A 27,296-nucleotide genomic window follows, 5' to 3' on the forward strand; every position below is an offset into this window, starting at 1 on the left:
GGAAGCTAAACGAGTCTCCTGACGCCCTGTCCCCGCGGCACATGTGCCGCCGCACAAGTGGACCGCCTCCCAGCCCTCCACGAGGACCTCTGCCACCCGGGGGTCACTCGCTTTTCCCACTTCATCAAGACCTGCAACCTGCCCATCGAGAAGGTCAGGACAGCCACCAGGGACTGCCAAATCTGCGCGGAGTGCAAACCGCACTTCTACCGGCCAGAGAAAGCGCACCTGATAAAGGCTTCCCGTCCTTTTGAACGCCTCAGCATGGACTTCAAAGGCCGCCTCCCCTCGACCGACCGCAACATGTACTTCCTGAACGTGATTGACGAGTAATCCCGGTTCCCATTCGCCATCCCCTGCGCCGACATGACCACAATCACCGTCATTAAGGCCCTCCATAGCATCTTTGCATTGTTTGGGTTTCCCGCTTACATACACAGTGATAGGGGGTCCTCCTTTATGAGCGACGAACTGCGTCAATTCCTGCTCAGCAAGGGCATTGCCTCGAGCAGGACGACCAGTTACAACCCCCGGGGTAACGGACAGGTAGAGAGGGAGAACGGAACGGTCTGGAAGACCGTCCCACTGACCCTACGGTCCAGGAACCTCCCAGTGTCCCGCTGGCAAGAAGTCTTCCCGGATGCCCTCCACTCCATCCGGTCACTGCTTTGTATGACCACCAATCAGACACCTCACGAACGCCTCCTTGTCTTGCCTAGGAAGTCCTCCTCGGGGACCTCGCTCCCGACCTGGCTGGCAACACCCAGACCCATCCTGCTCCGAAAACACGTGCGGGCGCACAAGTCGGACCCGTTGGTCGAGAGGGTCCATCTGCTCCATGCTAACCTCCAGTACGCCTACGTGGCATACGCCGACGGCCAACAAGATACGGTCTCCTTACGGGACCTGGCGCCCGCCGGAACTCCACGCGCATTCCAGCCACCAGTCCCACCCTCCCCTCCACCGCAGCACCTTACAGGAGGATCGGTCCTTCCGCCGCCCCCGTCTAGGCCCCCCCACCCACCGATGCCCCCCTGCAGGCTCTCCCTTCCCAGGTCAGCCGTTTTTCCCACCAGCGCCGTATAGGGGTGCCAAAGCTGCCAAGGAGATCGAAGGCACGCTCCCGGAGTCACAGATGCCCGAGCCTCCACCGGAGTCACCACCGAAGCTCTGACGATCACAGAGGATGACCAGGGCCCCCGATCGACTGATTGCTTCATTTTAACTGTAATCTGTAAATATAAACCATCAAATGTACATAGCTACCAGACTTGTAAATAGTTACTAAACACTGTACGGAGGTATTACGGTACCTCCATAACTAATTATACCATGTTGCTATGTTTTGTAGTTTCTGGCCACCAACCCCGCCGGACTTTTTTTTTTCAACAGGGGTTGAATGTGGTATTATAGGTATTACGGTACCTGATAGGCTAAAGCACCATTGGTGGAAACTGTATGCTTTCTTTGGTTAGAGTGTATGATAGCTCCGCCCTGATAGGCAGGGTATAAGAACCCGTGCCGCCCCAGCAGCCCTCATTCTGTACCTGAGCTGCTGGGGGAAACATCTAGCTTATTAAAGCCTTCAGTTGGATTACAACCTCGCTTTAGTAGTCATTGATCGTGCATCACATTCTTTTTGATGTTTCACTGCAGCAACTCTGTTACCTTTCTCAGGACTGAACTGAGGCTAGCCGTTTGGATCAACAGCATCTTAATCTGGTGACTCTGGGCTTCATATGTTCTGGCAGTGTCTGCAGCTTGCAATATTGTGAGCTTATCCCTTCCAATCAAATTTGTTTGTATTTCAGGGTGTGCAGAGTGCCAGGCGAGCTTATCTATCAATCTTTCTTCCGTTTCCTTGAATTTACATTTTCTGGCTGCATTTTTCAATCATGTTGGGAAATTATCAACAGGCTCACCTGCTTCCTGCCTCAGGTTTTGAAATTTATATCAGTGGATTCAAACTGGAGGGCAGCACGGTAGCACGGTGGTTAGCACAGTTGCTTCACAGCTCCAGGATCTCAGGTTCGATTCCTGGCAGGGTCACTGTTTATATGGAGTCTGCACATTCATCCCGCGTCTGGGTGGGTTCCCTCCGGGTGCTCCAGTTTCCTCCCACAGTCCAAAGGTGTGCAGGTTAGGTGGATTGGCCATGCTAAATTTCCATTAGTGTTCAAAAAGGCTAGGTGGGGTTACTGAGTTATGGGGATAGAGTGAAGGGGCTTAAGTAGGGTTCTCTTTCCAGGGGCCGGTGCAGACTAAATGGACTGTGTGGTGTCCTTGTGCACTGTAAATTCTATGATCTATGTTAGGATTCCATGATTTGACTTTGGCTGGAGGTATGTATTGAATTTTTCAAATAGTTTTCTGGGTTTTGATTGTCCTCCTTACTCATCTTCCAGTTATTAAACAAATTTAACCCTTTCTGTTGTTGCCAATCGGCACCGGAGTAATGTTGCCAATTAATAATGATGCTCTTTAGAGTCGACAGGTATCAAATGATACCAGCACAAGGCTCTCCCAGATATCGATCAAAGGACCACACAATCAGTTAGTCAGTTCAAGTTCAAAGATGGTTTATTTACACACAATGATTACTTCGACATGCAACACAAAACACTACAAGTTAAACTACACCGAACAACTACAATAACCTATACTTAACTTCAGGCAACCGGCTCTATGCAGATGGACAAGGCCTTTGTCCGGATCTTGCGTGGCTGGGTGGAAGAAGTGGCTCTGTTTCTGCTGGGCTCATCCGTCTGGTAGCGATCATTGGTCTTGAACTTGCCTGTCTGGTCGTTATGCTGCACTTGGGTTGGCATAGGCCGGATCCAAGAGAGACCGAGCCCATGGCTGTGTCTCTTCGTATCCCTCTGGGATTTTGCGCTCTTTGGGGCGGTCCTTAACTTGGACCCAATAATTCGACAGGCTTTGATCACTACCTGCAATTTTGGCCAATAAAGGGGCGGGTGCCTTGATAGCTGGGCGTGTCCTTAGTGGTCATCGACCTTGGCTGTTTGGGCTCCCTGAGTAAAGGGAGTGGCGCCAATTAGTCTGTATCTGTATCGGTTACCCGAGTACATTTCTTTTGTTCTGGAAAATGGGCTATTAGAATGCAAACTAGCGGGGGTTTTGATTGCGTCGAGCTATCTGGGTTGCAAATACACACACAAGCTCTGAGTCTGTCTGAGTCCTGGGTTGGCCATAATTCTCATGGTTCTTTGCAGGTGGCCATCTGAGATGGCTACATCCCGTCCTCTTGATCCTGAACGCGAAGCATGGTGGATCACACTGTTGATCCCTTATCCATCCCTGGTGTGCCGGTTACCCTTGGTCAAGGACAGGTTCTACACTCCTCTGTCCTATGTTTTTGGAGCATTTACCTAAAATTTTTATTAACACACCATATTTTTATTAACACATTCATAATTTCTAACGGGTCACGATAAAACATTTCACTGTTACCAGAAAGGCCTCTACTGTGTAAGAAAGGGGGTGCCATTTGGCAATGTTTTTGCACCAAGTGGGGGTTTCAGTGTCTATCTCTATGTGTGGTGTGGTGTCCGGGCTAGGGGTGTCATGTTGTGTGGTGGTGTTTGGGGCTAGTGTGGTGTGTGGTACAGAGGCTTGTAATGCGTGCAGTTGTAGGAGTCCAGTGATGATCACAATGTAGGTCATCAGTCCTCTCTTCATCTTGTCTTCTGTCTTCCGTATATTCTTGGGGAGGCAAGCATAATATCTGTTATTATCTTCGGTTAATATCTTGTTTATTTGTCTTTCTCTCCTTAACTTCAAGTACCCATGAGAATCGTCACCATGTGTGACTCCCTCATTTTGTTTTTTGAAATAACATTTTGAGAGACAAGACATTGGCAAAAAAAATGTCTTTGTAAGTGCAGAGATTCTCGCAGCTGGTGGTCGATGTGGGGAGTGGGCGGACAAATTCTCCATCCAGTCTTTCCTTTACTGCAACCAGTGATGGCTGAGGCTCATTTTAACCAGCCAAATTTTAGGGCGGCCAGTTTTATAAAGTTTCTTTGCCCCAGGGTCCAGAGGTAGTTTGTGTGTAGCAGCATATGTGGCAACCACGTCTGTCATATGTGTAAATAGCAGGTGGGGAACGACCAGAGGGTTGCAGAAGGTAAAAGGATGAGTGTACAGACTGTGGCTAATGGTATTCTTTAAACCACAATAAAAGTGCAGAGAAGGGAAAACTAAGACCTGCCAAAGAGAGTGCAAAGTGTAGGGAACCATTCCAGAGTATTCAAAGTGACGGGAACATGAGGTGCGTGTGGGCCACGGCAGGGCAAGAATGGGTGGAATCCCCGGGTAGGGTGGTGAGCAGTGCCGTTGCTCCACTACCCGAGCTTAACTGACAGGATGCATTTGGGGTCCTCCGGCAGGGCGGGGATTAGTGCCGTTATTTCCTACCTGGGTGACCTAAACGAGCGGAAAGAATTTGTAACACATGTGAGATCTAACAATTGTTCCTTTAACGGCCATTGGTCAGTAAATGGTGTCGGAAGAGTAACTATGACTGTATCCAGAAATTGGGTGTGAAGCTGACATTAATTAAAACCATGTAACAAGAAGAAAGAAAGAAGAAAAATAAAAAGGTGGGCAGGCTCCATCAGGAAGTAGGACACCGTAATTCTTATGCGGCGTCTTTTTCTCATCATCTGGACACCTCAGGGTTCTGTATCAAAAAGCGTTGTAAAAGGATTACCATAACCAGAGTCAGAATCTGAATCATCACCATCTCCCGGTTGCCAGACTCGTGTCTGCTGTTTTTGTGCCGTGGCCGCGTTGGCCGTCGTGGAATCCGAATCATCATGTCTTACCAGTCTACAATAGTGTCGCGGTGCCAAAAAGGGGTTCATTTGTCATGAGGCGTAGGGGCGGTGGCAGTGAAGGGCAAGTTACTGTTGTCGGGCATTGGCGGTGGCTCTGGCTGTGGCTATGGAAGGGGGTATAGGGGGCCAAACATGTCTTGGTCGTGGTACCGGGGGCTGGAGTGACTGGGGCTGGGGAGGTTTGTACCAGTGGTCAGTGATCGTGGTCAATTCGGGGAGGCTGGCGCTATAGTCGGAGTCAAGCTCAAGGTGGAAGGTCGTACCTGTGGGCAGAGACAAGGTTGGGTCTGTGGGCGTGGATGTGCTGTCAGGGCTGGGGGAGGGTTGGACTAGGTTGTCGAAGGGCGGGGCGGAATAGTCTCCTATTGCCAGAGAGATGTGGTGGGAGTGGCTACATTGGGTTCCATAGACTTTGAGTTGGTTGATGTGGAACCAACCAGTTTTATCATTGGGGTACGTTATCTTGTACACAGAGGGGCTTACTTTGTCCAAAATGGAGTAGGGTCCTGCAAATTTGGGGGAGAGGAAAGAACTGGGATTGTAAAGGGAAACCATTACTTGCTGACTGACTGGTACTCTACGGGGTGGACGGTTTTGTCACAGCAGGCTTTACTCTGCTTCCTTCTAGCGCCTAGTCAGACAGCTGCAGCGAGCTGTGCTGCTTTAATATTGTCTGTGACTTGTTGGACTGCTTTTTCATGGGTGAGAGCGGTGACTGTGGGGCTTGCCAAATCGAGACCTAATAAATATTCAATTCCTTTCGTTGGCCGTCCGGTCATGAGAGTGTGGGGGGTGAAACCTGTGGAACTGGAAACTGTGTTCCAAATAAACATAAGGGCAAATGGGTGGACTGTGTCCCATGTGGTGTTATTCTGCTGCACCATCTTTCGAATGGTCGCTTTTAAAGTACGGTTCATTCTCTCAACAATGCCGCTGGATTGGGGGTGATACGCTATGTGGAATTTTTGCTTGATTCCAAAAATCGTTAAAACATTTTGCATGACTCTGCCGGTGAAATGGGAACTTTGGTCTGACTCAATGCTGCGATGGAGTCCCCAGCATGTAAATATCTGTTGGGTCAAAATCTTAGCTGTGGCCTATGCAGTGTTTGTCCGTGAGGGAAATGCTTCTACCCATTTTGTAAAGGTGTCGATTACCACTAATATGTATTTGAAACCATTTCTGCAAGGGGGGAGGGGGCCAATGTAGTCGAGTTGCAAATTTGCCCAAGGGCCATTAACAGATCGGGTGTGTCTCAATTGTCCCTTCTTGGGAGTATATTTCAGGATTATTCTGTGCACAGATTAAACAATTCTCAACATAATCCGTGATATCAGATTTTAAATCAGGCCACCAGCACAAAGGTCTCAAATGGGCAATGGTATTGTCTATCCCCTGATGTCCGTGTCCGTCATGAAACTGGTAAATTATCTGGTTTGTGGCCTGGGTGGGGACCACATAAATTCAATTTTTCAAAACTATACCGTCCTGTACTGTCAGTGAGTCCTTGTATGTGTCGTAGGGGGCTGGGAAGTTACCGTCTAAAACTTGTCTGAGAGTGTCGTCTGCCTTTTGGGCCTGGGATAGATCCTTGATATTGGTCTGAGAAACCTGGACTGTGTGTATCGGTTCACTTTCGGGGGGGTTGCCAAAAGTGACCGTGGCGTGATCATTACATTACCGGGTGGGGAGGAATGATGATGGCTTCTTACTTTAAATATACCGTACGTGCGATCTTTAGCTGTCCTAAGAATGTGTTTCAACAATGGGGCTGAGGGTAGGGGATTACCATCAGAGGATACGAATCCTCGAGATTTTCACAGGGGCAGGAATTCTGTCAAGCTATTGCACACATATAAACTGTCTGAATGTATGTCTGTGGGAGTTGGAAAGGAATCGGGGTGTTGCACTACATATGTTATGGCTGCTAGTTCTGCTGCTTGTGATCCTCGGTGGCCGGGCAATTTTAAAGATATTTCTTCTAATGCACGTCCCTGTGCGTCTTCTACATAAATTCCACAACCAGTTATTCTCTTTCCATTTTCTATCGTGGAGGAACCGTCTACATAAATCTTTAAAGCGTTGTTTGTGGTGCATGGATTCTGCGTTTTACTGCCTGCTCGTGTGTGCAGTGAATTCGGAATAAAGAGTCCTGTGTGGTGTTGGGCTGCTATGATCTGGCACTCGTGGGGTCCTGCATACTGAAGGTTATCTGCTAGAAATGTGTGGGTCTTTGTACGTTTGTCTGTAATGTCCCTTCCTTGTAACAACAGTGTCCAGCGAGCTGCTCTGATCTGGCTGACTGAACCGTTCTTTAACCTACCATCTAACAATAGCTGCGTTGGGGTGTGCTCTGTTAAAATCGTTACTGGGTTAAGGCCTGTGATGTAAGCAAAATACTGTACTGCCCAAAAGACTGCAAGTGCCGCTCGCAGGCTGTAAATCCTTGTTCTACGGGATCCAAAATTTGTGAGGCATAGACTACGGGTCCTAAGCGGTCATGTCTTTCCTGTATGAGTACTGCTGATAGGGTTCGGTCGGTGGTTGCTACTTCTATGGCGTAGGGAGAGTGTGGGTCTGGAACTTGCAAAGTGGGGGCTGTGCCTAGGGCGCGTTTTAATTCATCGATGGCGTCTGTGTGCTGAGGAAGCCATTCCCATGGGGCGTTCTTTTTAAGGAGTTCTGAAAGTGGGGCTGCTTTTGTGGCGAAACCATCTGTATGGTTCCTACAATATCCAACTAATCGTAAGAATGACCGGAGTGCAGTGATATTGTGGGGCAGGGGCAATTTAACTATTGACTCTATTCGCTTCTGTTCGATTTCTCTCTTCCCATGGGTGATAATGGTGCCTAAGTAAAGAACCTTTTCTTTCAGGATCTGGGCTTTTTTGGGGTTGACCTTGCATCCGATGGATTGCAAAAGACCTCGTAATTCCGAAAGAAGCTTTACATGCTCTTCCTTTGTGTCCGTCTGTAGGAGTAAGTCGTTCACATACTGTATAAAGCATTCGGGGCGGGAAAATTTGGAGAGTCCGTTGGCCAATTGTCGATGGAAAATGGAGGGGGAGTTGTGGAATCCTTGCGGGAGGCATGTCCACGTATACTGCTGCCCTTGAAATGTGAACGCAAACTTATATTGACAGGTCTTGTCTAGCGGGATGGACCAAAAGCCATTGCTGATGTCCAGCACTGTGAAGTACATTGCCTGTACTCCCTGCTTGAGCATGGTCTCGGGACCCGTGGCAACGGTGGGGGCTGCTAAAGGGGTGACCTTGTTAAGTTCTCAGTCGTCGATTGTCAGTCGGCAACAACCATCGGGTTTTCTTATGGGCCAAATTGGGACATTATTTGTTGAGGCTACCGGCGGAATTACTCCTTGATCTAATAAGCTATTGATGACTTTTGAAATCTCACCCTCGGCTTGCTGTGGGAAACTGTATTGCTTTTGTGGCTTAGGGTCGGGACCTGAAATTGAGACCATTCCTGGGATCTTCCCACTATCGTGTTTGTGTTGGGTGAAGGAAGCTTTATATTTTCTGAGGACCTCTCTAATTGTCTGGTCTGTACTAATTGTTTGCGGATCAAACCAATAGTCTCCTACTGAGCAAATCCTATGTTCGTTGTCCCCTACTGTGAGCGTAGCGGGGGCTCTCACTGTTTCGGCCATTTTCCATACACATCTATTCACGGGATCAAAGGAAAGGTTGTGGGAGCTCATAATTGTCTGGTCTGTACTAATTGTTTGCGGATCAAACCAATAGTCTCCTACTGAGCAAATCCTATGTTTGTTGTCCCCTACTGCAAGCGTAGCGGGGGCTCTCGCTGTTTCGGCCATTTTCCATACACATCTATTCACGGGATCAAAGGACAGGTTGTGGGAGCTCATAAAATCGATTCCTAGAATGTGCTCGGCTGTTTGGGGCAAGTCGACTAAAACAACAGGGTGTCTGGTGCCTATTGGTTCCTATCTGAATATCCACGGGGGCTGTGATGTTTCCCGGCTGTCTGTGTCCGGTAAATCCACTAAGGGTGATGGTGTCTGTGGTGGGCCATTTGTCACTGGAACATTGTGGAGGAGTTTAAAGTGGTGCAGGACCCTCCTGTGTCCCAAATAAATTCTACTGGATGTCCCCGGACTGTGCCTGTGACTACTGGTCTTCCTGATTTGTCCCAGAGTGCATCGCAGACCTAAGTTGGGGAGTCTGAACACCGTCAATCTGTGGTGTTGATTGCTGAATTATCTGAACGGGCGCTAACACTATGTATGGGCCTAACATTGTTCCTAGGTGAGGGGCCTGGTTGTCGGTGGTGTTGCTGGTTCGGGGGGTTATGTCGGCATTCGCGGGCGTAATGTCCCATGTGCCCACAATTCTAGCAACCTTGTGGTGCCTGTGCTCTGGGGTGCTGTCCTTCATGTCTACCCTCATTTATCCATGCTGGATCCTGGTTTGTCCTGACTGGGTGCGTATTTGCTTCTATCTATTCCTGATCTGCCTTCCTGTGTATGGATTGTTCCCAAGCTCTGGAGAGTCTCTTTAACACCAACACTTCATTGTGTGTGTGGTCTGCGGGGTCGTAATTCACACAAGCCTTTTGACCTGCTCCTGTGGCGTGGGAGACTAAAGTGCGGGACCATTTAGTGGTGTTGTCCTCATTTAAGTGTGCGCGGTTCAAATCCCCAAATACTGCCTTAAAATGGATCCAAAGGCGACCTGCAAATGCGGTCGGATGCTCTCCCTTCTTTTGCCTACAGCGGTTTAAACCTTCTACTGGGTCTGCCTTGTTCTACCCGATCGCATCTAAAATGGCCGTTTTCATCTCCTGTAGGGTTCCTCCTCCTACATTCTGGGGTTTTGGTAAAGCTGAGCTGACGGACTCATTACTATAAGTTTAACTTCCTCCCTTTCGTCTAGACCGTACATAACCTTTTGCTGGCGTACTCTCTCGAAGAAATTATGCGGGTCTGCAGTGGGTTCGAATGGATAAATTTTGGCGCAGGCATCTCTCAATTGGGTGATGGATAATGGGGTGGTGTAAACGCAATCGGGCTCCTCCCGATCCGATGATTTGCGCTGTGTGGTGACCGGATTCATGGGGGTGTGTGCTGCCTGTGCAGTCGGTGGTGCGGGTGCTTTCCTTTTCGGGGCATGGGGGGCTCTATGGTGATTTTCAGTGTTCTCCGCATATCTCTGGGCGGTTTCACTTAGTTCTTGTCAATTGGGGGCACCTTAATCATCTAAGTTTTGTCCAAAGGTATCTCTAAATCCGTTTTGCACTGAAAGCAGTGACTGCAACTTCGCTATTTGTTGTCTACATTTTGAGTGGTCTTCTGTGCTCTGTCTTTGTTCTGTAGTGGAGCTGTGGAGCGCTCGTAAAGCTGCCTTTAAATCCACGCATTGTCTCGTTAACTGTGCTACCTACTGTTCTGTCTCTTCTCGTACCAAGACTGCGCGCTGTGTATCTTTGTCTGCTTTATCGTACTGGGTCTCAAAGCTGCTAAGGTGAAGTAAACAAGATTGGTGTGCCCGTTTGACATCAGCCATCTCTTTATCTTTAGCTGCCAACTGATCCTGGAGTTGCTCAATAATCTTTTCGCTTTCACTATTGTTTCCCTCATTCTTCTCTTCTTTCTCAACTAGCTGCCTGCGGACCGTCCTCACAACCTCCTCTGTGCCTCGCAACTGTGCCAAACAGGACACTATTGCCATCGGCTTTCGCACTTTCGCTGCATTTTTCTTATGCACCTTGGTTAGGTTGTCCCACCAAGTTTGTCCTATGCTTCCTGGACCTGACTCTTCATTTGAACAAAAATCGGACCAAAGGGGCCATCCTTTTCCCTTTAGATACTTCCTCAACTCTTCTTCCCATATGGGGCACTGCTCTGTTGGTCGCTGTGACCTTGGGTTCCTGTGGGTTCATTAAACGTTCCATCGCTTTTGTGGCCATTGCTTCTAATCTCTCTCTACTTTTATTCTCTGTTTCCTAACGTTAATTTCTCTTGCACTACTTTGATTTCTCTTTCCCTACCTTTAATTTGGGACAGCGGGATAAGGCGGCGATTTGAACTGCGGGTATGACCTAAGCTATTTTCCGGTTCACAATTCCCTCGATAGTTTTGACACAATCTAACGAGTTTACCTTATATCCCTGTTAGTACGCATGCAGGTTAGTACACACTTCCGAAATTCGGTGATTTGGTCGATATGGGCTTGCACTTGTGGTTCTTTCTCTTTCACGCAATTGGATTTCAAAGTTTGTGGGTTCTCTCGGAGTGACAAAATCACTTCTAATTCGAGTCCCGTCAGATGTCGCCAATAATGTTGCCAATCGGCACCGGAGTAATGTTGCCAATTAATAATGATGCTCTTTAGAGTCGCCAGGTATCAAATGATACCACCACAAGGCTTTACCAGATATCGATCAAAGGACCACACAACCAGTTAGTTAGTTCAAGTTCAAGATGGTTTATTTACACACAAGGATTACTTCAACATGCAATACAAAACACTACAAGTTAAACTACACCTAACACCTACAATAGCCTATACTTAACTTCAGGGCAACCGGCTCTATGCAGATGGACAAGGCCTTTGTCTGGATCTTGCGTGGCTGGGTGGAAGAAGTGGCTCTGTTTCTGCTGGGCTCATCCGTCTGGTAGCGATCGTTGGTCTTGAACTTGTCTGTCTGGTCGTTATGCTGCACTTGGGTTGGCATAGGCCGGATCCAAGAGAGACCGAGCACATGGCTGTGTCTCTTCTTATCCCTCTGGGATTTTGCGCTCGTTGGGGCAGTCATTAGCTTGGACCCAATAATTCGACAGGCTTCGATCACTGCCTTCGATTTTGGCCAATAAAGGGGCGGGTGCCTTGATGGCTGGGCGTGTCCTTAGCGGTCATTGACCTTGGCTGTTTGGGCTCCCTGAGTAAAGGGAGTGGCGCCGATTAGTCTGTATCTGTATCAGTTACCTGAGTACAGTTCTTTTGTTCTGGGGAAATGGTCCATTAGAATGCAAACGAGCGGGGGCTTCGATCGCGTCTCGCTATCTGGGTTGCAAATACACACACAAGCCCGGAGTCCTGGGTTGGCCATAATTCCCATGGTCCTTTGCAGATGGCCATCTGAGATGGCTACACTGTCCTGCCTACAAAAGCATGTGGTTGATCTTTTTCTCTTCACTGATGCCTTGTAAAAAGCTATTGAATGTCAGTGTGCATTTTTGTTTCAATTTCTCAAACGCCTCTACGACATCATCAATTTCACAATTCTTTCTAGGCTGTAGCTGCGTGTACATCACCACACCAGCGGCCATTTCGTTTTCACACTATTCACTCAGTTTTTCTCCCTCACTCTCTGGCACTAATTTGGGCTGAGTTTCCTCAATCTAATTCAACATTTAATCCAATTAAATTGTTTGAGTGTTACTCACAGATACCTGCTACCACCATGTTATGTCTTCGGTCATCTCCCAGAAGTTTGAACTAATCACAGTTTTCGACTCAAAATTCTGGAGCTTCTTTGAGTGTATTTGCCACAGCTCTCCATGTGGCTGGTGGACTGATACATCAATACTTGGCATCTGATTGCAATGTGGCAGTAAATGTGGCATCCTGGATCAATTAGTTCCTTCACAAATATAATGGGGGGGGGCGGGGAGTGGGAGGGCACTGGAGACACAGCCCTATCCTTTCTTCTGAACCCCCTCCCATCCTTCCCCCGTGACTCCATTGCTCAAACCTTTCATCCCACTGTCACTCACCTATTCCTGGGTCCACTGGCGATCCTAAGCCTCGGATGGAGGCCTTGGGTAAGTGTAATGCTAGTAGTGGTCATCAGCTCCCCAATGGTGCTGCCAAGCAATGAAGAGCTGTCAGCCTTTGATTGACCTGTCATCATAGGCAGGTGGGACTTTTGCTCCCAGTGTCCTTGATCCCAGAGAAGGCCTGCTGCTGCCCGTCAGCTGCCTGATCGGCAGTTAATTTGGTAATTCTTCCCAAAAAGAGGTGACAAGTGGCTCTTGTTGGCTCTTCAGCTGGCGAGCGAGATCCCCATTGCCTCTATTAAATAAAGCCCTTTGTTTTACAGATGAGATGTTAAACTGAGGCCCCATCTACCTTCTCAGGTGGCACCATTTTATAGAAGGAAAAGGGAATTCTCGCTAACATTTTGATTTATATTTATCCCACAGTCAACATCACTAGACACAGAATACCTGGTCATGATTACACAGTTGCCTGTCCATTTACACTTTAGATTTTCATTTCAGAAGTGCATCTTTGGCTGTCTCGTGCTTCGGGACATACTGAGGCTGTGAAAGGTTCTATATCAATGCAGTCTTCCTTTTTTCTTTTTAGTAAACTTCATTGAGCTCTTTGCATGACTAAATATCGTTGCTATAACAGAGGGCTCCGATCTGTACACATACTCCAGCTGCATTCCATGTCTGGTGGACACCATGGGGATGGGGGTATTTTATCGGCCCCTTTAGTTACATTTTGCTTAGATATTTTAAGCTTCCTTTGAGATTCTGTTTACTTTGATGCAGTATCCCTTTGAGGAATGGTATTATCCCATAGCTTGTTCACGTTGCTTATTTGGTGAACAAAAAGAAGCACTCTCCAGCTGTGACCTGGCCAATGTCCTGCACAAATTCTGTGCATCCGCATTTGAAAGTAGGAGTTTTACCATCTTGCCCTAGGTCTGGCTGCCTCCCACTCTGCCGGTCTCTGGCTAATACCACGCAGGGCAGGACCAAGACTTGGCTCTATTCCTGCTCATTGGGGTTTGGACAAGGACGTGGGTGCTGAGTACTGACAACTGTACCTGGCATGAGCAATGGGGGAAAAGAATGCAGGAGCAGAAAAGAATTTGGAACTCACAGGCCAAACTGGATCAGCTGCTTGAGTGCGACGATCGACCTTCCCCTTGTTCTCAAATAGTTGACGAGGTTACCCTAGAAAGCAGAACGTTTGCAAAAAGTGAAACTTTTCCAACCATCCTTTTATCTCATTGCTGCTCGTGGAACCTTGCTGAACACAAAATTTGCTGTCTCGTTTCCTTATGTTACAACACTTCAAAATACTTCAGAAACTCGGGAGCACTTTTGGACGTGAAAAATGTTATGAAAATGCAAGTTTTTTTTCTTTATTGGGAAACCTTAGAGGCTTTTTGCCCTGAGGTCGTGAACAACACTGCAATTTTGGGAGAGAGGTCTACGGGGATTCCTGCCAATGCTCCACATGAGGCAGTAGAGTGGTGAATGGGCATCAGAAATGGACCTCTTTGTGGGCTCTTTCAGTTAGAGCACTTTAATTGGCCAATGCTGGACTCTGATGACACCTGGACCAGGATTTTAGTCTCTCCCAGTGCAGCTGAAATAAACGTCAATTTAAATGGCCCACTGATGGATGGGGGAGGCACACTGTGACCATGCTGTAAAATCCTGGCTGCACTAACCACACTCTACCCATTCAAAAAAAGATTCAGATAAGGTTCCATTTGATTGCAAAATAGCAAATGCAACTCCTTGAATCAAAAAGGGGAGGGAGACAGAAAGCTGGAAACTACAGGTCAGTTAGTTAAACATCTGTCATCGGGGAAATGTTGGAAGTTATTATTAAAGATGTTATAGCAGGGCTTTTAGAAAAATTCAAGGTGATCAGGCAGAGTCAACATGGTTTTGTGAAAGGGAAATCATGTTTATCCAACTTATTGGAGTTCTTTGAAGAATGAACATGTGCTGTGGATAAAGGGGAACCGGTGGATGTACTGGTTTCGTCAAGGGGAGGTCATGTTGACAAATCTGTTAGGATTCTTTGAGGAGGTAACAAGGATGTTAGACAAAGTAGAACCAGTGGACGCGATTTATTTAGATTTCCAGAAGGCCTTTGACAAGGTGCTGCATAGGAGACTGTTAAATAAGTTAAGAGCCCATGGTGTTAAGGGTAAGATCCTGGCATGGATAGAGGATTGGCTGACTGGCAGAGAGTGGGGATAAACTGGTCTTTTTCAGGATGGTAGCTGGTGACTAGTGGTGTGCCTCAGGGGTCTGTGCTGGGACCACAACCTTTCACAATATACATTAACGATTTGGAAGAAGGAACTGAAGGCGCTGTTGCTAAGTTTTCAGATGATACAAAGATATGTAGAGGGACAGGTAGCATTCAGGAAGCAGGGGGGAGGGGGCTACAGAAGGGCTTGGACAGGCTAGGAGAGTGGGCAAAGAAGTGGCAGATGGATTACAATGTGGAAAAATGTGAGGTTATGCATTTTGGAAGGAGGAATGGAGGCAGAGATTATTTTCTAACTGGGGAAATGCTTAGGAAATCAGAAGCACAAAGAGACTTGGGAGTCCTTGTTCAGGATTCTCTTCAGGTTAACATGCAGGTTCAGTCGGCAGCTAAGAAGGCAAATGCAATGTTAGCATTCATGTCGAGAGGGCTAGAATACAAGAACAGGGATGTACTTCCGAGGCTGTACAAGGCTCTGGTCAGACCCCATTTGGAGTATTGTGAGCAGTTTTGGGCCCCGTATCTGAGGAAGGATGTGCTGGCCTTAGAGGAGGTCCACAAGAATGATCCCTGGAATGAAGAGCTTGTCGTATGAGGAATGGTTGGAGACTCTGGGTCTGTACTTGTTGTAGTTTAGAAGGATGAAACTTACTGCGAGGCCTGGATGGAGTGGACGTGGAGAGGATGTTTCCACTTGAACCAGAGGGCACAATCTCAGACTAAAGGGACGATCCTTTAAAACAGAGATGAGCAGGAATTTCTTCAGCCAGAGAGTGGTGAATCCGTGGAACTTTGCCGCAGAAGGCTGAGGAGGCTAAATCACTGAGTGTCTTTAAGACAGAGATAGATAGGTTCTTGATTAATAAGGAGATCAGGGGTTATGGGAAAAAGGCAGGAGAATGGGAATGAGAAAAATATCAGCCATGATTGAATGGCGGGGCAGATTCGATGGGCCAAGTGGCCTACTTCTGCTCCTCTGCCTTATGGTCTTATGATATAGCTGGGTTAAGTGAGTGGGCAAAGATCCGGCAAATTGAGTATAATGTGGGAAAACGTGGAATTGTCCATTTTGGCAGGAAGAATAAAAAAGCATATTTTCTAAATGGTGAGAGATTGCAGAGCTCTGAGATGCAGTGGGATCTGGGTCTCCTAGTGCACGAATCACAAAAGGATAGTATGCAGGTAGAGCAAGGAATTAGGAAATCTAGTAGAATGTTATTTTTTATTGTGCGGGGAACTGAATACAAAAGTGAAAACTGTCATAGTCTTAAGGACCAGGGGCTGCCCTTCCCTTTTTTGAGAGAAGGTTGAGTGGTAGTGATTTAACCTGAGAGTTACCACAACTCAGGCAAGGTTGAGAAGGCAATGTCTTCATGGATAACCTCAGCTGATATGGGAATTGAACCTGCACGGTTGGCGCCACTCTGCATCATAAACCAGTTAGCTAGCCAACTGAGCTAACCAACGCCCGACAAACAAAAGCAAGGAGGTTATGTTGTTATACAAAGCACTGGCAAGGTCACATCTGGCGTACTGTGTGCAGTTGGTGCCCTTATTTAAAGAAAGATGCAAATGCATTGGAAGCAGTCAAGGGAAGGTTTACGGGACTAATACCTGGAATGGGCAGGTTGTGTTATGAGGAAAACTTGGACAGACGAGGCTTCTGTCCGTTGGGATTTGCAGTAAGAAGTGACTCGATTGAAGCATTTCCGATCCTGAGGGGTACTGGCGGGGTGGATGTGCAGAAGATGTTTTATCTTATGGGAGAATTTAGAACCAGGGGTAACTATTTGAAAGTAAGGGGGTCTCGCATTTCAGACAGAGATGAGGAGAATTTTTTTCTTTGGGTGCCGTGAACCTATGGAACACTCTTCTCATGAGGCGGCTGAAGAAGAGGCAGAGTCAGCTAGGATCTTGATTAACAAGGGGACAAGAAGGTCATCAGAGGAGGGCAGGAATGTAGGTTTGAAATTACAATCAGATCAGCCATGATCTTATTGAATGGCAGAGCAGGTTCGAGGGGCTGAGTGGCTTACACTTGCTCCTAATTCAGATGTTCGTAAAAGGGAATTGGATAATAATCTGAAGAGAAACGATTTGCAGAGTTACGGGGGGGGGGGGGGGGGGGGGGGGGGGGAGGTGGGGCAGTGAAACTCGTGGAGTTGCTCTTCTCTGAATGGCCTGCGGCTGTGCTGTAACCATTCTATGGTCTTATGATTCTTTAAACAGGTCCAAACTCTAGCAATGTGAATATGGCCAGTGCTCACGACTAATGTGTAAAAGCGAGGCCAGTGCATGTCAGCTCTTTTCTTCTAACCCTGCAGATCCTGGGGTAAATACTGCAGCATTATTTTCACTGTTTGATGAAATGGTGACAAGGGGGTTTAAACTCAAACTTAGGGCCTAGAGCTACAAGTTCAAAGAAAGGTGATAGAACATTTTTCACATAACTGGTTATCAGTGGGACCACTGACGCCCATATAACAGTGGACAAAATTATGAAGTTACATGTAGGCTCTATCAGGTAAGGATGGCAGATTTACTTCCCTCGAGGACATTACTGAACTCAAAGGGTTTTTACAACAATGGTTACCATTAGCCTTTTAGGTTTCTATTGAATTCAAATATCACCACCTGCCCTGGATTCTAAACCTCAGGTCCTCAGAGCTTTACCAAGGGTTTCTGCATCACTAGTTGAGTGACAATGCCACGACTCCCCAACAGAAAGCAGAACAAGTGGAATTAAAATTATTTTGGATTTATTTTGAATTTGTCCCCAGAATAATCCTTATTTTTATTTATTTGGGGCAACCATAAGTTCCGTTCTGATGTTTTCGTGGAGACGTTACTGTACTGCATCACAGTGCTTGACGATGGCATGATAAACGTAGCCACATTGTCACGGTGAATTGAACACGGGACCCAGTATACACATCACAAGACTAACGGCTGCCAGGGGACTTTGAGGCAGGTGCACAGAGAAATACAGAGAGAGATCGAGGGTTTTACAATAAATAGGGTCATACCTTGCCCATGAACTCGGTCACAATATATAATCCATTATCCACTACCACTCCCAACAATTTCACCAGGTTCTTGTGCTGAAGTTTCCTGTGTTGAAAAAAAATAGTGAACTTAGACAGTGTAATATCAGACCAAACCCCAACAGTTGACAGGATACCAGACATAAGCCCCAATACTTCATTTAATTTGTCAGTCTGTGAGGAAAGGATACTTCACTCCAGGAGTGACTCCACACATAAACAGGGATTTAGGGCGGGATTCTGTGATCCTGAGGCTAAGTGTTGACGCCGTCGGACCCCCCCCCCCCCCCCTCCCACAGGCCGCCCCCGGACCCTTCAACGCCGAGGTCCCGCTGGCTGAGAGCAGGTGTGAACAGCGCCGGCGGGACTCGGGTTTTTTGCGATGGCTGCTCGGCCCATCCCGGACCGAGAATCGGCGGGGGGGGGGCCCCGTAGAGCGGCCCCTGACCGGCGCCGCGCCAACCACGCCGGCGCCAATGGTGTCGATTCTCCGCTCTGCGGGGAATCACGTCCCGGCGTTGGGGCGGCACGGCACGATTCGCGCCGGTCGCGGGGATTTTCTGGCCCGGCCCCGGGCTAAGAGAATCCCACCCTCGGTATATTAAAACAAACTTTATTACGAATACAGGACTAAAATAACTTCAACATTCCACAAGAAATAGCTTTCAATTCACAGTTAAACAATGTTTAACAATAAAAGGAAACACTTTAACTTCTAACTGCTATTTTGTTTATCTCCAATCAAGCAAAATCCATCTCAGGTCAAAGTCCTCTTTTAAATACAGTTAGCAAACACAGGAATACTTGTTGCATAGAGATGCGTCGGATGCTTTGAGAGAGAACGATCCTTCAGGAAACAGCCTGCAGATTCTTGGCTTTTGTCAAACTGCTGTTTAACTTTCCAGCATTTGGCAAATCGTTCCTATTCTGTTCACAGCAAAATCTAACTGAAACACAACACCTGACTGCTTCAGCCCCTGGCTTCTCCCATCAACTACATCATCTCTATTCCACTAACTGGGTTATGATCATCTTACTAAGACTAACCACAACCCTTCAATTAACTAAACCCAGGGAACCTTCTTTCTATAAACAAAATGCCATTAACCCTATTCAGGTAAACATTATACATGGTTGGAATTAATAATGGTCCCAATTTTATGATGCTTTAATTATTGCTTCTGTAGCCACAGTGTCTGCCTGTCCTTTAAACCAAGATTTTTTAAAACCTTACTGCAGTAGATACATACACACACTAATCCAGGCTTTTAACCATTGCTGCACCAGATACAAATAATACAATATATACCTGAAATTCCAACATTTATCAGATAACTTCAAAAATCGGCTCCACCAGTTAACTTATAAGAAACAATGATTTATTCAAAATATAAACAACTATTTACAGTGTGCTTTAAAACGGTCTTTCCAAACTCAGCTCCAGAGTTCAGCTGCTGGGACAAGTCCCAACAGGTCCCAGTGAATTCACAACTCCCGTCCCTGGATTGGAGTAGCCGGTCACATGACCCCTCTATCAGAGAACGTTCCTTAAAGGGACCAGCCCCTAAAAGGGGCTTGCTGCTGCAGACAGTAAAATTCATCACTGGAGTCAGTTTACTCTCTGGCAGTTCTGTTTTTTACACACCGGTTTACCCTCCTGCTACTCTTTCTCACCCCACAGTTGGCTCTTACTGGGGTTTGGCTGTATGTGACACCAGGTTCTCTCCAGTGTCTCACCCAGGTAGCCAGCCGCTCTGCCCGAGCTGAAACAGAGTTCACGGGAGGTTTGATCCTGAAATGAAAATGACATACTGCAGATGCTGCAGATTTGAAATGAAAGCAGAAAGTGCTAGACGAAAAAAAACTCAGCATGTCTGAGAGTGCACGTGGAGAAAGATGTTTCGAATCCAACATGATTCTTCTGTGGCGCAGAACTTTGGAACCTCTCTACTTCCCAGTGTGAGAACTGCTGTCAATACAGGGATTATTGCTCCACCCGGTGGCCACATTACATTACTGCAAACTACACTGCGACCATAAAATTTTAAAAAGGCTTGAATTTCTGCAGCACTTCTCGCAACCACAGGACGTCACAAACAAACTTTGCAGCCAATTAAGTACTCTTGATCTGTTGTAATGCAGGAAATGCAGCAGCCAAGTTGCACACAACAAACTCCCACAAACAGCAACGTCATCTTAACCAGCTGATCTGTTGATTGAGGGATAAATATTGGCCATGACCCTGGGGATAACTCCCTTGGCTCTTGCCTGAAAGAGTGCCATGGGGTTGTTTACCCAAGTAGACATATGGAGGCTAGGTTTTAGTATCTCATGCATCACTCGCTGTACAGAACTATATTAGAATACTACTAAATGAGCCATGGCTTTACTGCAACAGCAATAACTTGCGTTTATATCGCACCTTTAATTTAATAACGTTTGCAGGACATCTCACAGGAGGGTTATGAGGCAGAATCTGACACCGAATCACATAAAGAGATGGGCAACGGGTGGAATTCTCCGTTGGGCCATGGGCAAGCTGCGGAGAGTGGCAAAATCCATTGACCTCGGGGGAGGGGAGAGGGGGGGGGGGAGGGATTCTCCGGTTGCCGGGCGAACATGGCTGGAGAATCCTGCCCTAATTGTTGACGCCGGGGCAGGATTCATGGACTTTCGCGAGAGCAAAACTGGCACCGAATCTGGACCAATTCAGCGACTGTTAAGGGGCTAGCACCGACGACGCATGGAACACAATCGATTCCAATTAGAAACGGTGCGGGATTCGCCAGGTCCGTGATTGACATCCGGGAGGCTGACAAGCTGCAGCCACATAGACACATTACACTCCCCACACACACTCACATCCCAGCCAACAAGATGGCTCTGGTTGCACTGGAGTGCACCCATACAGCTGATTGGTCGACTGGGGCCAGAGGGCAGCTAGGGGGTGGCCTGGGGGGGGACGACCCATATGACCCGTGGCCCTACGTTCACAGCGGGCAGTCAGCGGCGTGCGCAGCTGCATGGCTGCCTTTCAAGCTGCGGCAATGCTGTTCTGTGCCTGTCCACCCGACCCCACAGCCCACCTCCTGGCCACCCCCCGGGCCTAGAAAAAGCCCCCTGGCCAGCAGCACAACAGTCAGCAAACTATGGCCATGTTGGACACCTTCCGTAACCTCTCTTTCCCTCCGTCAGCAGTCACGATGCCAGTTTCACTATTTTTAAATGCACAAGTGAACGGTGCCATTGGGAACTAGGACTATCCGAGGCGGAGAATCCTGGAGGCCCCGGAGAATACTGGGTCAGGCCCGCTAATGATGTGCAAACAATGTTTACTGTACGTGTGTTCTGGACCACATTGATGCCACTGTCGAGGTGACGGAGAATTGCGATTTGGCATCAAATCTTTGGCGTCGGAACCTATACCCCGCACAATCACATTTCCCAATTTCAACGTCAGCCAATGGAGGATCCCGCCCAACGTTCTCTTGCCAGAGTAGAATGGCCCCAGTCTGCGCTAGGCGCTAGGAACGTCGCCCAGAAGCGGTTCCCTCTCCCTTGCCATGCAAATGTATGCATGCTGGCAAGCTTGCGGGATTCCTTTGGTATCCCGCTATCGGGCTGCCATTATTAGACAGACAATACGGAGGTCCGGCAGCTGGTCTCTGCACTCGAAAAAAGTGCAGATTTCTTTTGGAATTTCGGATAAGGGATGCTCAAACTGTGCTATGCAATGACCCATCACTGGAAAGTGCGTGGATGTAGATGCTGAATGAGGAAATAGCTGAATAAAACTCGTAGTTCACACGTGTTGAAATCACCCGGAGAAATACACTTACGTCATCACGGAGGTCTCCTCCAAAAAAGACTGAGCCATGACATCGCATTTAATGTTTTTTACAGCCACTTTCTGCCCCATGTATTCAGCCTGAAACACAGCTACAAAAACACAAAATGCTGATTAGTTTGAGCTCCTCTGACCTGCTTTGCACCCATATTTCGAAGTCACCACAGAAATTTGACTTGTGGCATCAATAGTGTGAATGAGCTAGGGTATTGAGAAGAAAGAGCAAACTGTAAACAGGACGCATGCGGTGTTATGCTTTTACCCAGTATAGCAAAAGCTTGCTTTTATGTGACCACGTTTATGCAAAACACGATCACAAGACACTTACAGAGGCATGAGGAAAAACAGATTGTTATGATACCCTGGGCGAGTACGAGGTCAATTCCAGCCCCACCTGCCCCAGAGACACAACACGAGTGATTTAACCAATAATCCTTATAAAACTACCCAAAGTCTTTGGCCCTTGGCTGCCCAATAACTACAGTCACCAGGTTTGTAAGTTTAAACACGATTATTGTTCATTTATACCAAGAATTATCATGAACTATGCAGTAAATTCAACTGGTTAATGACAAGCTCATACCTACTACCCACTTTAACAATCCCACCCTCTATACACACACACATACACAACACATAAGACAGACAAACAGAGGGGTGGAAAGGGGTAAATAATAATAAGGATGAAGGTCAAAAGGTAAGAGTCTTTGCTTCAGATGGTGTATCTGTAGCACACTCCCTTCACGGCAGCTTGCCGATTAAAGACTCTGGCTTACAGAAGTAATGTCTTCTTTGTAGAGTGGTTCATTCAGGGTCCCTATAGTTTAGAAAATGCAGTACTCACAAGCAGCAGGCTTTCTGGAGAGTCACCTTATTTCTCACCAAACTGGGCCTTCAGCTTGAGGTTCACATTCAGACCTCTATCTTTCTGGAGAGACATGTTATTTCACATCAAACCTTGCTTCCAGCTCATGGTTTGACTTCAGGCCTCTGCAGTCTCAAGAGAATGCAATCCAGATTTGCTGGAGAGAGAGTCAGCCCACACAGTGGCCTTCTGGAAAGAGTTAGCCGGATCTTTTTGGAGAGAGTTAGTTGGATCTCTTCATCGGGCAGCCAGAATCAAAACTGAAACCAAACTGGAACCTTGGGACTCTGAAAAGTCCCTGAAAAGGGCAGCACGGTAGCCTTGTGGATAGCACAAATGCTTCACAGCTCCAGGGTCCCAGGTTCAATTCCGGCTTGGGTCACTGTCTGTGCGGAGTCTGCACATCCTCCCAGTGTGTGCGTGGGTTTCCTCTGGGTGCTCCGGTTTCCTCCCACAGTCCAAAGATGTGCAGGTTAGGTGGATTGGCCATGCTAAATTGCCCATAGTGTCCAAAATTGCCCTTAGTGTAGGGTGGGGTTACTGGGTTATGGGGATAGGGGGAGGTGTGGACCTTGGGTAGGGTGCTCTTTCCAAGAGCCGGTGCAGACTCGATGGGCCGAATGGCCTCCTTCTGCACTGTAAATTCTATGAAAAGCCTTCCAGTGGAATAATATCCAATCGCCACCTGTTACCAGGCAGAGCACAGCCCTCTGGGCCCATTCATTGACTATCAGCCAAATCAATCAAACCGAGTCCTCGCCGATACCGGCCAGTTTGCATTCACCAGTTTAAACCAGTACAGTCTTCCAGATTCTTCCATTTGAATGAAAGGTACAGGCTTCTTACAGGCCGCTTGCCTTGAAGTGAGATTTCCATTAATCATCCATGGATCAAAAATGGAACAGCAAAATAAAAGAAAGGGGAAATAAGGGAAAAAACAGGGAATGAACAGAAAAAACAGGGAATAAACAGGAAAGAAACAGGAATAAACACCCTTGCAAGATGCTGAATTAAAGGAAATATGACAAAATAATTGGTCGATGTGATGGATACTAAGGAGTTTGTTCAAGGAACAAGCGAGGTTGTCAGGCAGAGATGTTTGGGAGTTATTTCAGAGACTGAGGAAGGATTTTAGCTCCAATGGAATCTGTTTCGGTAGAGCTGGGAAACACCAAGGGAAAAAACATGTAGAGACCCCCAAATTATAGGATGATGTTGGGGATGGCGTTAAACAGGAAATTATTTATGTATGTCCAATGTTTATTCATATATGGAACGATTTGTTGGGACTGTACGCAGAACACTATTTTTCACTGCACCTCGGTAGACGTGACAATAAATCAAAGCAAACCAAATCAAATTAGAGACAATAAAGCAATATCTGTAATTATGGAGGGCTTTAATCTGCATATAGATTGGAAAAATCAAATTAGTAACAATACTTTGGAGGAGGAAATCCTGGAGTGTGCACAGGTTGGTTTTCTGGACCAATACTTTGAGGAACCAACTAGAGAACAGGCCATCCTAGACTGGATATTGTGTTATGAGAAAGGAATAATTAGCAATCCAGTCATATGAGGTCCTTTGGGGATGAGCAACCATAATATAATAGAATTCTTCTTCAAGATGGAGAGTGACGTATTTATTCTGATCTAATTAAGGAATGAACGATGGTACGAGGCACGAGTTGGCTTTGATGGATCGGGGAACGTTACCTCAAGGAATGGTGGTGGATAGGCAATGGGAAACATTTAAAGAGCACATGGGTGAACGGCAGCAATTGTTGATTCCTGTCTGGTGCAAAAATAAAATGGGAAAGGTGGTCAAACCATGACTTACGAGGGAAATTAGAGATCATATTAGATCCAAGGAAGAGGCCAGAACAAACAACCGACCTGAGAATTGGAAACAGTTTGGAATTCAGCAAAGGAGGACAAAGGGATTGATTAAGAAGGAGAAAATAGAATATATGAGTAAACTTGCGAGGAACATAGAAAATGACTGTCAAATCTTCGTATGTAAAGAGAAAAAGATTAATGAAGACAAATGTAGGTCCCTTGCAGTCAGAATAGGGGACTTCATAATGGGGAACAAACGATGGCTGACCAACTAAATACATACTTTGGTTTCTGTCCTCACAAAGGAAGGCAAAAATAACGTACCAGAAATGTTGGGGAACAAAGGGTTTAGTGAGAAGGAGGAACTGAATGAAATAAATATTAGTAGGGCAATGGTGTTGGGAAAATTGGTGGGATTAAAGGCCAATAAATCCCTGGGTCCTGATAATCTACACCCCAGCATACTTAAGGAAGTGGCCCTAGATATACTGGATGCATTGGTCAACCCCAGAGATTCTATAGACTCTGTAACAGTTCCCATGGATTGGAGGGTAGCTAATGTAACCCCACTATTTAAAAAGAGAGGTAGAGAGAAAACAGTGTATTATAGTCCAGTCAGCCTGACGCTGGTAGCAGGGAAAATGCTTGAGTCTATTGTAAAAGATTTAATAGCAGCGAACTTGGAAAACAGTGGCAGGATCAGACAGTCAGCATGAATTTATGAAGAAGAAATTATGCTTGACAATCTACTGAAATTCTTTGAGGATGTAACTAGTAGAGTTGATGAGGAGGACCCAATGGATGTGGTTTATTTGGGCTTTCTGAAGGCTTTTGGCAAGGTCTTGCATAAGAGATTAGCATGTAATCTTAAAGTGCATGGAAATGGGGTAGTGTATTGAAATGGAAAGAAAACTGGTTGGCAGACAGGAAACAAAGAGTAGGAATAAACAGGTAATTTTCCAAATGGCAGATAGTGACTAGTGAGGTACCATAGGGGTCAGTGATATGACCCCAGCTATTCACAATGCATATTAATGATTTAGATGAGGAGACTAAATGTAATATCTTCAAATTTGCAGATGACACAAAGCTGGGTGGGAGGGTGAGCTGTGAGGAGGATGCAGTGTGACTTGGACAAGTTGAGTGAGTGGGTAAATGCATGGCAGATGCAGTATAATGTGGATAAATGTGAGGTTATCCACTTTGGTAGCAAAAACAGGAAGGCAGATTATTATCTGAATGATTATAAAATGAGAGACGGGAATGCACAATGAGACCTGGGTTTCCTGATACACGAGTCGCTGAAAGTAAGCATGCAGTGTAGCAGGCGGTGAAAAAGGCAAAGGGCCCTCATAACAAGAGTTTTAAGTACAGGAGCAGGGATGTCTTGCTGCAATTATACAGGGCATATTGTGTGCAGTTTTGGGTCTCCTTATCTGAGGAAGGATGTTCTTGTTATGGAGGGAGTGCGGTGAAGGTTTGCTGTACTGATTCCTGGGATGGTGGGACTGACATATGAGGAGAGATTTAGTCAGTTAGGATTATTTTCACTGGAGTTTAGAAGAATGGAGGGAGGGGGGGGTGGGGGGGGATCTCATAGAAATCTATAAAATTCTAACAGGACCAGACAGAATAGATGCAGGAAGGATGCTCTTGATGGTGGGCGAATCCAGAACCAGGGGTCACAGTCTGAGGATACAGGGTAAACCATTTAGGACTGGGTTGAGGAGAAATGTCTTCACTCAAATAATGGTGAATCTGTGGAACACGTTACCACAGAAAGCAGTTGAGGCCAAAACATTGTATGTTTTCAAGAAGATGTTAGATTAGCTCTTGGGGCTAAAGGAATCAATGGATAGGGGGGAAAACAGGAACAGGTTACTGAGTTAGGTGATCAGCCATGATCATAATGAACGGCAGAGCAGGCTCGAAGGGCCGAATGGCCTCCTCCTGCTCCTCGTTTTTATGTTTCTATTAGATTGAGCCAGCTGAAACATGGTTGCTAATTTAGACAAAAAGGTGCGCAAGAAGTCAGAGGAGCTTAGAGCTCTGAGGAAACGTTCATTGGTTACCCAATGGCAAAGAGATAGGGGAGGGGGAGCAAGTCATGGATGTAAAGAGAAAGGGCAAAGTTTAAATGTGGGGTATTGGTGTACTAGGAGGCTACACGGGGAGAGGGAGCACAATATAACATGCAAATTAGACTTGGGGCTGTATGTTGTGTGATGGCGGACCCAGGAAGAGGGCATACAGCCTGTCCTCCCATCCCCCCAAGCTGGAAGTAAAGTCAGTTCCAAACTGACCGACTTTAAATAAGACCGCCCCACAGTGACAACATGCACCATGCAGCTTAAACAAGCTCCGGATTGGATTTATATTCCGTCCCTCAGTGAGAAGAAGTCCTGCCCTCTAGAGCTGATGGCAAATCTGATTAGCTGGCAGCTCTTGCTGACCCAGTAGCACCAGGACCCAGTAGTGGACACTGCTGGAACTGCAAGGAGGCCCACAGAGCTCGAGATGGACACCGGACCCAGGTAACTCCTGTTCTTTTAGGGTGGGGTGGAACTGGGCACCCTGAGAGAGTCTGGTTTTGGAGGCCACAAAGAAAGGGTAACATCTTGGGGGTGGGGATCCACTGCGCACAGGCCACCCTTCAAATGATGTGCCCCCACTTCCTTTCCACCTTTTCACCAAACAACTGGAGTACTGTGTGCAGTTCTGGTCACCACATTATAGGAAGGGTGTGATTTCGCTGGAGAGGGGGCAGAGGAGATTTACCAGGATGCTGTCTGAGCTGGAGGAGCTGAGTAATGAGAAACAATTAGATAGGCTTGAG

The 27,296-nt window shown here is 46.9% G+C and overlaps 1 protein-coding gene across 3 annotated transcripts in view; it reads right to left on the reverse strand.

Moving 5' to 3' along the window:
- The window catches only part of matk (megakaryocyte-associated tyrosine kinase), a 160,820-nt gene that overhangs the window by 22,730 nt on the left and 110,794 nt on the right, over window positions 1-27,296 (reverse strand). For all 3 annotated transcript variants that reach the window (XM_072482704.1, XM_072482705.1, XM_072482702.1), the window contains 3 exons: window positions 21,750-21,849; window positions 17,893-17,977; window positions 13,736-13,809 (listed from right to left, as the gene is read on the reverse strand). In XM_072482704.1, coding sequence (XP_072338805.1) covers window positions 13,736-13,809; window positions 17,893-17,977; window positions 21,750-21,849 — 259 coding nt within the window. The remainder of the gene's footprint in view (window positions 1-13,735; window positions 13,810-17,892; window positions 17,978-21,749; window positions 21,850-27,296) is intronic.

Source organism: Scyliorhinus torazame, chromosome 18 (assembly GCF_047496885.1).
Source record: "Scyliorhinus torazame isolate Kashiwa2021f chromosome 18, sScyTor2.1, whole genome shotgun sequence".
NCBI lineage: Eukaryota > Metazoa > Chordata > Chondrichthyes > Carcharhiniformes > Scyliorhinidae > Scyliorhinus > Scyliorhinus torazame.